Source organism: Chanos chanos, chromosome 10 (assembly GCF_902362185.1).
Source record: "Chanos chanos chromosome 10, fChaCha1.1, whole genome shotgun sequence".
Taxonomy (NCBI): domain Eukaryota; kingdom Metazoa; phylum Chordata; class Actinopteri; order Gonorynchiformes; family Chanidae; genus Chanos; species Chanos chanos.
Genome location: NC_044504.1, coordinates 37,544,897 through 37,557,396, shown reverse-complemented (window position 1 = coordinate 37,557,396; position 12,500 = coordinate 37,544,897). Strand labels below are relative to the sequence as shown.

At 46.4% G+C, this 12,500-nt stretch overlaps 1 protein-coding gene across 2 annotated transcripts in view; it reads left to right on the top strand.

Annotated features, from left to right (window-relative positions):
• Nucleotides 1-12,500, top strand: part of hdac4 (histone deacetylase 4) — a 143,288-nt gene that overhangs the window by 87,395 nt on the left and 43,393 nt on the right. For both annotated transcript variants that reach the window (XM_030785792.1, XM_030785791.1), the window contains 3 exons: nt 965-1,115; nt 2,590-2,710; nt 5,134-5,252. In XM_030785792.1, the coding sequence (XP_030641652.1) occupies nt 965-1,115; nt 2,590-2,710; nt 5,134-5,252 (391 nt within the window). The remainder of the gene's footprint in view (nt 1-964; nt 1,116-2,589; nt 2,711-5,133; nt 5,253-12,500) is intronic.

The following is a 12,500-nucleotide window of genomic DNA, read 5'->3' as shown; positions in this document are numbered from 1 at the left end:
ATAGCAGAGAGAGATGGAGAGAGAACTGCCTTACGCTTATATGATAGATCTACATGAAGAAAAGGAGAGGTGAAAAAGAGAGAGATAAAGAGGGACACATAATAGAATGAGGAGAGAGTTTGTTGAGATGGACATGCAGGTTACAATCATTTAAGAGATCCAGGCATTGTCTTGTTTGTTTGTTTGTTTGTTTTTGTTTTTAAGCACATGTCTGTCATGAAGCAACATTTACGCAGGCACTTTAAGAAGAGCTGGAAAGTGGATAAAGACCTGTGTGTGGTTTTTTTAAGAGAGTGGTTTTGTTGCCAAACTCAAGTTTCTACTTGTTCAGAGTCTTGCCTCCTGTCTGCTCCACTCTGTTTCTAGGACTTCTTTAGCAGAATGGCCAAAGGTTTGCAGGCAGTTGAGAGCATCACATCTGTACGGGATAATAAGGTTTGCAGGCAGCTGAGAGCGTCACGTCTGTAAGGGAGACTCTCTTCCTGTTTCAGACAGGTGGTGACAGTAAAGATGATGCTAAAGTTCAGTCAGAGCTGCGATTAGGGAAGATTTGGAAGATCACTCTGATTGGAGGCTGTAGAGACCCAACAGGTGTTTTTAAGAAGTGTTCTGCAAAGTGAACTTGACTGTCCTCTGTTTTGGACTTTTTTGTGGAATTGACTCTGTCGTTTCCTGGAATGATGTGGCATTACCTCATTTATTGAATACAGCACAGCAGAAAACCCTGGCCACTCTGTGAGCGGCCTGCCATGCTGAGTCCTGCTTTACGTGAACAGTGTTTAACTTATTGTGGTACAGAGATGATTTCACGTGGCTTGTCTCTGTCCTATGTTTAATAGTAATGTATACAATAATACAGCAGTTCTGAAGAGTCCAGAGGAGAAGAGGTGAAGTCTGCTGGGCCTGTGTGGTGGAGCGTGTGTAAAATGTCTGACCTTGCTCTGCATCTGCTCTCCGTTTCCAGCACCAGCAGGACCTGTTGGCGCTCAAACATCAGCAGGAGCTGCTGGAGCACCAGAGGAAGATGGAGCGACAGCGTCATGAGCAGGAGCTGGAAAAACAGCAGCGTGAACAGAAACTGCAGCTCCTCAAAAACAAAGAGAGAGGCCAGGAGAGTGAGTGTCGCGCGCACACACACACACACACACACACACACACACACACACACACACACACCTCCCTCACCTTACCTAACCCCACCAAGAGATATGCTGACGTCAGAAAACATCTCTGGTTGGCTTAACCCGACTTGAGTCAACTGAAATTATTTTTGTGGTCTTTTTAAGTCTGACAAAACTCAGAAGAGCAAATAAAACTATTTCTGCGAAGGTGTTCACCTGTAAACACCATCCCCCGGGGTTTTGTTTGCCTTTAGAGCGAGGCTCTGTCTTCCTTCAGTCAGAGCCGAGATGGAAGCAGATAAACATTTCCCTTTAGTCTGGATGTAAGCGTTTGCGTTAGCCCTCGTCATCCTTTGATGGCAGCGGAGCAGTCACCTGTTGGCCGCCACGCACGTCTGTCTCAATCAGCAGAAGGCGCTTTGACAGAGCACAGGAGCCCGGGCTCCCAGGGGAGACATTTACCGACAGCGGCGGAGGAGGTGGTGTTTGCAGTGAGAGCTCAGGGAGAGAACACACCCTCTGAAGTGTTTCCTTTGCAGAGACTAAAGGAGGAGAAAAAAAGCCCAGATATTTGTGTTTAAGTGCTGCAGTCCCCGAGGATTTGTTTTACAACCCTGAAAGAGTCTCTCTCTCTCTCTCTCTCTTTCTCTCTTTCTCTCTCTCTCTCTCTTTCTCTCTTTCTTTCTCTCTTTCTTTCTCTCTCTCTCTCTCTCTCTCTCTCTCTCTTTCTCTCTTTCTTTCTCTCTCTCTCTCTCTCTCTCTCTCTCTCTCTCTCTGTCTCTCTATCCTCATCCCTCTCTCTCTCTCTCAGTTTCTCTCTCACTCTCTGTTTTTCTCTCTTTCACTCACTCTCGTCCTCTCCAGTACAGTTCTTGAGCAGTGACAGAGCGTGTGTGTGTGTTTGTGTGTGTGTGTGTGTGTGTGTGTGTGTGAGGGCCACTCTTGGTAATGGTGACCAGTGACAGAGTGTGTGTGTGTGTGTGCGTGTGGGTCACTCTTGGTAATGGTGACCAGTGACAGAACGTGTGTGTGTGTTTGTGTGTGTGTGGGTCACTCTTGGTAATGGTGACCAGTGACAGAACGTGTGTGTGTGTGTGTGTGTGTGTGGGTCACTCTTGGTAATGGTGACCAGTGCTGCTTGTTCAGCTTGTTTGTCAAATTGGAAACAGCTGAAGAATTCCCCCAGCTGCTCGCCGTGCGGACCAGAAATCACAGCTACGCCAGCTTTGGCAGAACTCTCCCCAGGCCGAAAAATACATTCCACTCTCTCCAAACCTCTCCAAGACTGATGATAAACACACACACACACACACACTCACACACACACACACATGCTGAAGGCCTGACTCTGTTCTTCTCTCACTGTGTGAGTGAAGATGGAGGGCTGTTAACCTGAGGAGGGTGAGTGGAATTGCGGTTCTGTTTGTGGTAGTTACAGCTGCTGCTGCATGCCCTCTGTGATTGACAGGTGCGGTGGCCAGTACGGAGGTGAAGATGAGACTGCAGGAGTTTGTTCTGAATAAGAAGAAAGCCCTGGCCCAGAAGAGCCTGAACCACTGCATCCCGGGAGATCCGCGGTACTGGTACGGGTGAGTGTTGACACACACGCACACAGACACACACACACACACGCACACAGACCCTCCTCATAAAGCCACACACACACACAGAACACGCACCACAGAGAGAACAGTTTCATCTCCCACCCAGGCCATCTCATTCCCATGTCAAACATAAATTGGATTCTGTTTGGGTGAAAAAACTGCAAGAGTTCTGGCTGTTCTAGCTCTGGTTTTATTTTATTCTTCTTAATATTATCCTTGTCTATTTCTCAGTGTTGGTTTTAAGCAATTTAAAATATAAGATTCCTCAGTTTTATATATATATATTTACACTGACGCTGTTGGCTCCACTGTTTCCCGTTCCATTTCTCTGTTGTTTCAGCGTGTTGTTTTGATGTATAGAAATTTAAATTTGGGCTTACACAATGAAGTTTTCAAAGCTATTTCTGATCTGTTGCTGTTTCTTATTGCTTTCATGAAATGACACATTTTCCACTAAGCTCCACTAACTTTTTTTCCCAGCCGAAGGGGGAGAAAAAATTGGTTTGATCGTCACCTTTTAACACTATAAATATTCAAATAGGTTTGGGGAGCAGAGTGGTCCTGCGTGTGAGAAAAGAGAGAGAGAGAGACGCTTTTCTCCGGAGGAAAATTGAAAATGCATGTCTTTCTATCACTCCCCCTGCCTTTCTGCGTCAGCCGTCTTCCTCTGCATGCTGTGAAACTCTGATTATGATGGAGAGGAAACTGCTTTCACTGGATGAAGATTTACATATCAGTGTTTTCCTTTCTCACTCTCTCTCTTCCTCCTCTCTGCACCTTTTCATCTGCTCACATCCGCATAAGGGAGGTTAAAGCCTCTTCAACCTGTGTGTGTGTGCGCGCGCCTGTGTGTCTGTGTGTTTGTTTTGTTTGTATGTTTGTTTGTTTGTTTGTTTGTTTGTTTTGTGTGAGAGACACAAAGAGTTGTACCATGATTGTTCAGGACTCAAGTCCAGAGCGTCTGTCCCGTGACTCTGAGTTTCGTCCCAGTCTGCAGATGTCTGGGTCGTCGCCCACCTTGACTGGGACGTCCTCCCTTAGCTCTGTTGATTTAACATCCCATGTGTACTATACACATACTATATAAATCAGCCCAGCTAATGTAGTCTCTCTGTATTCTCTTAAATCTCACACAGTCGCATTTGTCTAGACATCGCTTGATCTCTGAATTTTTTTCTTCAATATTTTTTGTAGTTTTCCTGTTTTATTATTCATCTGTGAGTGTATCTGTCCCTCCCTGAAACATTATATGTATTTTTTTTTTGTTGTTTTTGCTTGCTTTCTTACTTTTCCACAATAAGATCAATGAAGGCAGCTGCTCAAAGGGAGAACTGGCATGGCACCGTCAAACACAATATGTTTTATTAATCAAAATATTAACGCTCACAACAGACGAAATGGAAGTCATTTCTCACGCTGCGGCGCGCACCAAAAACATGTCAGTCAAATGAGTTGGCATGCTGCGCGTTTGCGGGTCGAGTGAACCAAAGCAGATTGAATTCACTGCTCTGGGGCCGTGCCAGCTGACCTGTGCTGGCCTGAACTCACATTATGAGGAAAATAAAGTCTTTTTTTTTTTTTTTTTTCCCCCCTTCGGCGAAGAGAATCCTTAACCCTCTGTTCCAGCTAAGCTTTATATGACATCAGTTGGCTGTTCGCTGTTTGTTTGTACATGGCATCCGCGTCCTGTCGTCTTGTCCCGGCGTTTTTCCTGGGCTGAGTTTGTTGGTAAACTGATGGTTCCCTGCCTCCAGGCCCTGCTGGTAGTTTAGAGAGTAATCTGAGATTGCATTGAATATAATAGACCTTAAACAAACAGCTGTCTGGAGTCAAATGGGACTTAAGCGTCTTTCAGGTTTTATGACCCTGGAGGGTTTTTTGTTTTGTTTTTTTTTATTTTTATTTTGCATGTTGAGCTAGAGCGACGTTTCAGTCTGAATTTTTGAACGACTGAAATGCGGACGTGCGGATAGGCGTGTACCTTGAGTTCAGCGCAGAGGTCCACAAACAGCGGCGGTGAAAAACAGTCAACACGGTGGCCGTGTTGAGGTTTTACAGCTGAGTGAATAAATAAATGTCACAGCTGTTTAAGTTCGCTTACCCGTTTGTTTTGTTTTGTTTTGAGATGAGCAGCTATAAATGAGAGCGAAAATTAAAGTCAATCTGGTTACGTGTAATTTGAGACATCTGTGATTGTCAGTAAACTCTGGCTGTCAAGGGTTTAACACTGAACTTTGGCTCGTAAAAATACAGGTCTGACTCTCTAAGTATGTGCACAACAACAGCGTCTGTCTGTAGTCAACCTCACATTCAGTCATATTGTTTCCACACAGATCTCATCCCTGTATAAAATCTCTCTCTAACTCTTTCCATCCGTCTGTGTGTCTTTGTGTCTGTGTGTCTTGCAGGAAAACCCAGCACAGCTCTCTAGACCAGAGCTCCCCTCCTCAGACAAGAATGTCCACTTATAACCACCCTGTGCTCGGAATGTATGACCCCAAAGACGACTTCCCACTCCGCAAGACAGGTACCGCACCGCATGACCCCTTCCCGTATCCCACCGGTAACACCGGCACCGTGTCGTCCAATCGTGCGCCCGTAGACAGCACTCTCGCTGTTTTCACAACCTTGTCATTCAGACTGTCGTCAGAGAAGGCCACCACTGCCTGCATGTGCGGATTTCTGAATTGGTGCATCTCATAGATGTGCATCAGTCGTTCTGACCACTCTGGTCCTATTTTGTGTTGTAACCAGGTTTGGCTTTGTGTGGGGAGTGTGGGGGGGGGGGGTGATGCCTGCTGAATACGGTGCACCTCCTGAACTCTGGGGGTTGGAGGGTGGGAGGGGGGCTCAGGACTGAGAATGTCTCTTTGGTGGGGGGGTGCATTAAGAAGGGGCACTGTATTGACCACTGCTGTCACTGTCACTCTCTCCCCTCTGGGCCATCCCCTGGATATTCTGTCAGGGGGTACTGGGAGTACTGGGAGATGTGGGAGTGCTGGGCTGAAAAGCTGGGACTTTAAAGACAGAGCAGTTGAGAGGCAGCACTTAACCACTCTTCCTCTGCAGGCAGAACTCTCTCCCCTTTAGCCAGCATGAGACCAGCCTCTCATCCATCACACTGGAAATGGGTCCTGTCACAGCCGGGCCGTACAGTTGGCCCAAGGACTCTCAACACAGAACCCCTGGTGTGCAAGCTGAGCAATTACTACCCAGGACAGGAGTGAAACATTAACACTTCTGTCTGTCTGTCACACACAGAGAGAGAGAGAGAGAGAGAGAGAGAGAGAGAGAGAGAGAGTGGACGCACTTCAAAACTGCTACAGAGAACTGACATACTTCCATCTGTCACTCAGGTTACACTGTGTGTGTAGCGTGTGTAGGACAACTCATTATATTTATATGAACAGAGACCCCTCACCACTCAGTGTGCTTTATGAAATAGTTTTTTAGCTTTGTCCTGGCCAGTGCAGCAGGACATTTAAGTCCTGTTCTTTTCTGGTTGTAATTCTCAGTTTTCATCTCTTAAACAAGCTTAAGGGAAGCCGCAAAGTAACTTTCGGGGAAAAAAAAAAAATTGAGAAAGAGAGAGAGAGGGAGAGGGAGGGAGGGAGAGAGAGAGGGAGAGAGAGGGAGAGGGAGAGAGAGAGAGAGAGAGGGAGAGGGAGGGAGAGAGAGGGAGAGAGAAGGAGAGAGAAGGAGAGAGAGAGAGAGGGAGAGGGAGAGAGAGAGAGGGAGAGGGAGGGAGGGAGGGAGGGAGGGAGAGAGGGAGAGGGAGGGAGGAGAGAAATCCAATGACCCTAAACCTCAGTCAAGGACTCAAACTGTGAAATGTTCTTTGTATGGCTGTGATTATTCACTTTATGACTGTGTTCATTTTGAGTGTTGATTCCAGCACTCCCGCTGCAGATAAACCTCAGTTTACTCTGGCCGGGCTCTCGCATTCCTCCAGCGAGGATGGAGAGAAACGGGTGGCCCTGGCCTACGCCATCCGCCCTCCTCCAACGTTCTCCTCTCTCCTCCGTTCTCCTCTCCTCATCTCCGGACAACTCCGAGTCTGTTCCAGCTCCTCCAGCTTGTTCATCTCAAAGCTAGAGAGGCCTCAGTAGCATTCAGGACATTTCTGATAGAGGAAAAACTGGGATATAGTTATTTTTCCTCTTTTTCTTTTCTCCCCTTGCATCCCTTCATATTAGCCCTTTTCATCCGAGTCATGTTTTTTTTTTTGTTTTTTTTTTTTTTCTGTCTGCCTCCCTCTCGTTTTCCTCTGCGGTGACGTAGAGATGGACGTATTAGAATATGCGAGGGACTTGGACGTCAGTGGAGTGAGTCTCTTTTGTTCTGTGTTTGCGTCTGGGCCAGAGGAGCGGATGTGGCGGATGTGCTGTTGTCTGGGAAATGACAACACCGTTTCTGTTCGTCAGCCGCCAGTACGGTCGACGCTCTGACATTTCCAGTGGAATGGTCTCTGGTCTCTCTCCCCCTGGCGCGTTGGTGACTCATCCGGCTATGAAACGCGTTCCGATCTTTTTTTAATGGCTTATTACAGCTCGTTAAAACTTAGTAATTGCTCCTATCACCTCCGCTGCGTTAATAATTCAGACATCTTGTTCTTTGCCAAATTGATGTCATTAGAAAATCATTAATTAATCACACAGAAGTGCTCTGTACTCGGACCACTGATGTCCTTAACTGTTCCCGCTCCGTACATTTCTGGCGGGAATCACAGCGTTCCCTATGCTGGGGCCCAGAGGTCTGTGTTGCCATGGCTACTGACTACTGTACAAAGTAAGTAAGGAAGCGTGTCTGTGTACACTTGAAGGTACAGTTTGCATAGAGTACATTCACCTGACTGTTCAAAAGCACCCGGTTTTCATCTCTTTGACCTCTATATTTATCATCTGTTTGAGTGGATCACATACAGTACCTCTCCCACTGCTACATGTATGTTGTGAAAGACATTTGATACATGTGAACGTGTTGTTTAGTCTCACGTAAGCACTGGCTTTCAGTATCGTAGACGTGAGGGAAAAATCGCTCACGTTTGTGCTCCACAGGGGGAGTTTGTGTCGTGTAATAGTACACCTTTCACGTTCAGGATCGCTCTGCGATTTTTCCCACAGTGTTCATAGGAGAAGGAAACTGAGATATAGCAGAATCTGAAAGACAGGGAGTCCTCTCTCAAACTCTCATCTCTGCTGCCATGATCAGCCTTGGTACTATCATGTAACTATGTCTGTCTGTCTATAGCTGTTCTTATAGAGATATATGCAGCTATAGAGTGATATATGCATGTCTGTGTACAAACACACACACACATCAATATATAATAGTTTCCCAGACATTGTGCATACTTGTGTAATACTCTCTACATATAGACATTGTACTAAGCTGCACGGCACTGATAGAACTTGCGTAGCACTGTGGTATAGTGCCTGTAGTACCTAGACTCAATACCTACATCTGTTTTCTGCACTCAGACACTGCCTCCCATTAAGACTCGGCACCCCCAACACACACACACACACACACACCGGTTCATCAGCCATAGCCACTAGTGTCAATAGCATACCCATTGTCACCTCACACATCCTGTCCACTTGTCTGAGCCTGGAGCTCTGGGGCTGTCTTCATTACAGGCTGAGGAATAACGTTAAAGATCTCATCTCCCTTTATCTGAATGGATCCGAGTGCCTTTCCACTTATTAAATCACAGCTGAGCGATGACAAGCACGCGTGTCATTTCCCATTGGCTGCTGTGTTTTCACCGCGCTCGGCTAACGAAGTCATCACATGTCGCGCCTAACATTCTACGCTCTCCATTATTGCTCTTTATCTCCGTCTAATCTCTTTGACGGGTTTTTTTTTTCCTTTTATCAAGAGCTGTGGCCAGTCTGCAATTTAGAGGGGAAAAAATCTCTCTCTCTCTCTCTCTCTCTCTCTCTCTCTCTCTCTCTCTCACTCTCCTCATCTTCATCCGTTACACCTCATGCATGATACTCATATATTTTCTCATTCACAGACTGACTGTCTACGGAGCATTCTCAGTCCTCATCCAGTCTTCTCACTCTCTCACCAAGCTCATCTGTCAGACTGCATTTAACGCAACAGAGTCTTACTGGTCTGCCGATGAGTCAGTCTCCACAACATTGAAAACAATATTAGAAGCAATGATATTTAAAAAAAAACAGCTGGAAATTGAACATAGTAGAATATAGGTTTAAGTCTGTTGTCGACTTATTTAAGCCTGTGTTTATATGTGTGTCATCCTTGCCTCTCTCATTTGAATTCTCTCCCCTCATTTGTCCGGAGGTGTGAATGAGTTTGTAACCCAGCCGTGTTGGGCTGTGCTGAAGGTGAACACAGTCAAGAGTAAAGCTGTTGTGTGTGTCACGGCTCCTGAGGTTTTCAATGTGGGCTGAGCTTTTTGACAGGGCTTTTTTTTTTCCACGGCTCTAACGTCCGTTCTCAGCTGCAGGCTTGGCCGTTGTTCGTTGCAGCTGTCCGTGTCCCACAGCAGATGCAAACAGAGGGTCGTTCAAAATTTGAAGAGGATTTCTATTGTAGCGTGTTGTGGCTCTTTCGTATTTCTTTATCAGTGTTAACAGAGGGAAGGCACACAGGGTCCTAGCCGCCTGTCGGTTTTTGCCCTTACAAGTCTGTGAGGCCAAACTGCTCTGAAATTTGACGGTTTTGGTCTTTTGCTTGTAGCTTTTTTTTTTTTTTTTACCAATTTCAGATCAATTTATCAGTCATTCGATGCTGGGCCCAAAGAATGCATATGGTCAGTGTTTAACATTAGATTTATTTCGATGTGGTATTGCTGTTCTTTCAGACAGCACTGTTCAAAGATGATCTGCGAGGAAACTCGTCTCTGGGAACGAGATCGTAGCTCTGCTGAAGATGAGGAGAGTTCTGTTGATTTATCACGGATCCGTTCTCTTATCATTGCGTGTTCTGTGATATTGACTGTAGCTCTCAACAGGTTCCCACGGTCCCAAAGGCCTGTTTCTATTCTTATTCATCAGCCTCTCTCAGCTATATGGCAAATCTTCTGTCCAGCACAAAGCGTTGTGTTTGATGAAAAGATAACTGCTTGTCATTTAGACACCAGAGCTGACGGCATCATCAGAGCTCACGGTGCGTTCACTGCAGTACCTCAGTAAAGGACATGCAGAGCAGAGACTTTGGAGAGGTAGGAGAATGCGGTGCATTCACTGCTGTACCTCAGTAAAGGACATGCAGAGCAGAGACTTGAGAGGTAGGAGAATGCAGTGCATTCACTGCTGTACCTCAGTAAAGGACATGACGAGTGTCACAGAGCAGGAAGGGTCGGACGAAGAGATGAAGTCTTCGGGATTTTGTATATGCGTGAGTGTGTGGCATCAGCAGATATCATGGGCCACTGCAGCAAGGGTGTTAGTGGCTGCACAACACACACACACACACACACACACACACTTCAAAGTCACCGAGTCCCGGAGTGACCCTCACGCTGGATGACTGCAGACAAGCTCTTAAGCCTTAGCTTCTGCCACCTCAACACTTTTGGGTTGGTGAGCGTGAGAGCGCGGGCCCTGGTCCTACAGCCCTGGGAGGGGGGTGCACAGGGGGGGCACTCCACACATCCATCCCTGTTACAGCTCTCTCTCTCTCTCTCTCTCTCTCTCTCTCTCTCTCTCTCACTCTCTCTCAGAACCCTCCGCAGCTACTGGCTGCCGTCCAGGACCTCAACGTCAGCCACTCGATCGCAATTAATAACAGCAAATAAAGAGTGCCGATGGTGTCTTCCCTGGCCTCTTAATCTGTCCGTGTATGGCTTCATTATTCATTCTTATGGCCTGTCAACTTAATTAACAAAGATACTGTCCCCCATCACCTTTTTTTTTTTTTAATCGTTGATAATCTTGTAAGTGACTGTTTATGTAAGGCTGTTGGGTTTGAGGGCTTTATGGAGAGACAGCGGAATAGTGTGTCTCAGCTCTAGTCTGTAAAGCACTCAGACCTCATCAGAAGGTAGTCCTCCTGGTCCGGCTCCGTATCTGGGGAGTCATTTAGTTGGCCTCAGCTGCTCACGCTCCGCCGGTGACTGTCGCTGTCCTTCACTGGTGCGTCTTTCTGCGGGGGGATTATCCGGGTCTTTTGTTGGACAGAAGCTCTCGTAGCATCTTCATTGTCTCGTTTTTACAGTGTTAGTCCGAGGCCTAGATATGCACACAAAGGCTCAAATTGCTAAATGTGCATTGTTGTGTCCGTGACCAAAGCCCTTTCAAAAGCATGACCAAAAGCCATCGTAAGCCTTCTCATCTTGGGTTCTCAGAGCAGAAGCAATTTCAAGAGGTATGTTGTGTTTTAAAAAAAAAAAAAACCCACAGGAACCTCCTTTGATAAAATATTGTCCTTACTCTGCATCTAATGCACTGTCTTACTGACAAAATGCTACATTTGCCTTAATAAAGATAGCTGAGAAAGTCCACCCTCTACAGGAAATGCTGTTTTTTTTTTGTTTTGTTTTGTTTTAATCTACTCTCAGAAGTTCAATATGAGCTCAACTCTCTGTCATGGCATGAAGGCACTTCTGCTGCCTGATGCCAAACAGGCCAAGCTTGAACTCCCAGAGTGCATCAGGATGCGTGCTGCGTATTCATGCTGCGTATTCGTGCCTACAGCAGTACCGCTTTGTCATAGGAATAATAGGCCATAAGCAGCAATAGGAGAGAGAGTTGCCGTGGAAAGTGCAGGTTTTTGGTCGCATTCCAGTAAACCACTCGCTGACTTTCTTCAATCCAGGCTCCTTCCGCTAAGCCTAGCTTTGGCGCTAATGAACTTAGCGTGCACTCCCCACAGGACGAGCGCGCGTTTAATGAAGGGTCACAGACGCAGGTCAAACGGTCGTTAGACTACAGCTGACTGATTAAGGAGAGAGAGAGAGGATGTGTCAGCATTGGTCTTGTGAATAAAAGCAAACAGGGACTGATGAGAAAGGAACCCCCTACCCCCTGCTTTAGCGCTTCAAACACTCATGCACCTCACAGCGACCTATGGGTTTTGGGTAATTATGGGGCTCAGGGCTCCCCTACACACACTCACAGACACACACTCACACGCACATACACTCACAGAGACACACTCGCACACAACAGCACATACGCACACTCACACACACAGACACTTGCTCACACACACACACTCGAACAGACACACTCACAGAGTCACACACACTCACTCACACGCACAGACACAAATGCAGAGGCGAGGCACACACACATACACACACACACACATACAGACAATGTTGGCAGTTTATAAATAATCTGTATAATTGAGTGCAGTTTCAACCACTGCTGTTCATTAAAATATTTGCAGTGGCAGGGCCTGATTAAACTCAGGACGAGGAACTCCAAGCCAAGTTGGAAAGTTGTCAGATGCTACCAAGCCACTCGTGTCGGACGCTGTTTTGAAAGGGCCACTTAATGAACAAAGTGAGAAACTCTTCAAGATATCGAGCCCGTCGGACTCTTTCTGAGGTTCCACGGCCCCCGTGGTCGCGTTGATTGATTTCAGTTTGACGTTGCATTGTTGAGTTTTGGCGGGTTATTTCATATGAAGTGAATGTGCTGATTGACTCTGTCTGCATGGGACTTGTGTTTCTGAAGGGAATGAATCTCAGAGTTTTCCACAGCCCTGACAACACCAGCAAACTTTTCCCTAAGGAAAAAAAAAACACTCTAAGTGTTTAGTTGAGTTTGTTTTTCGCTGTTCGAAACTTTTCTCA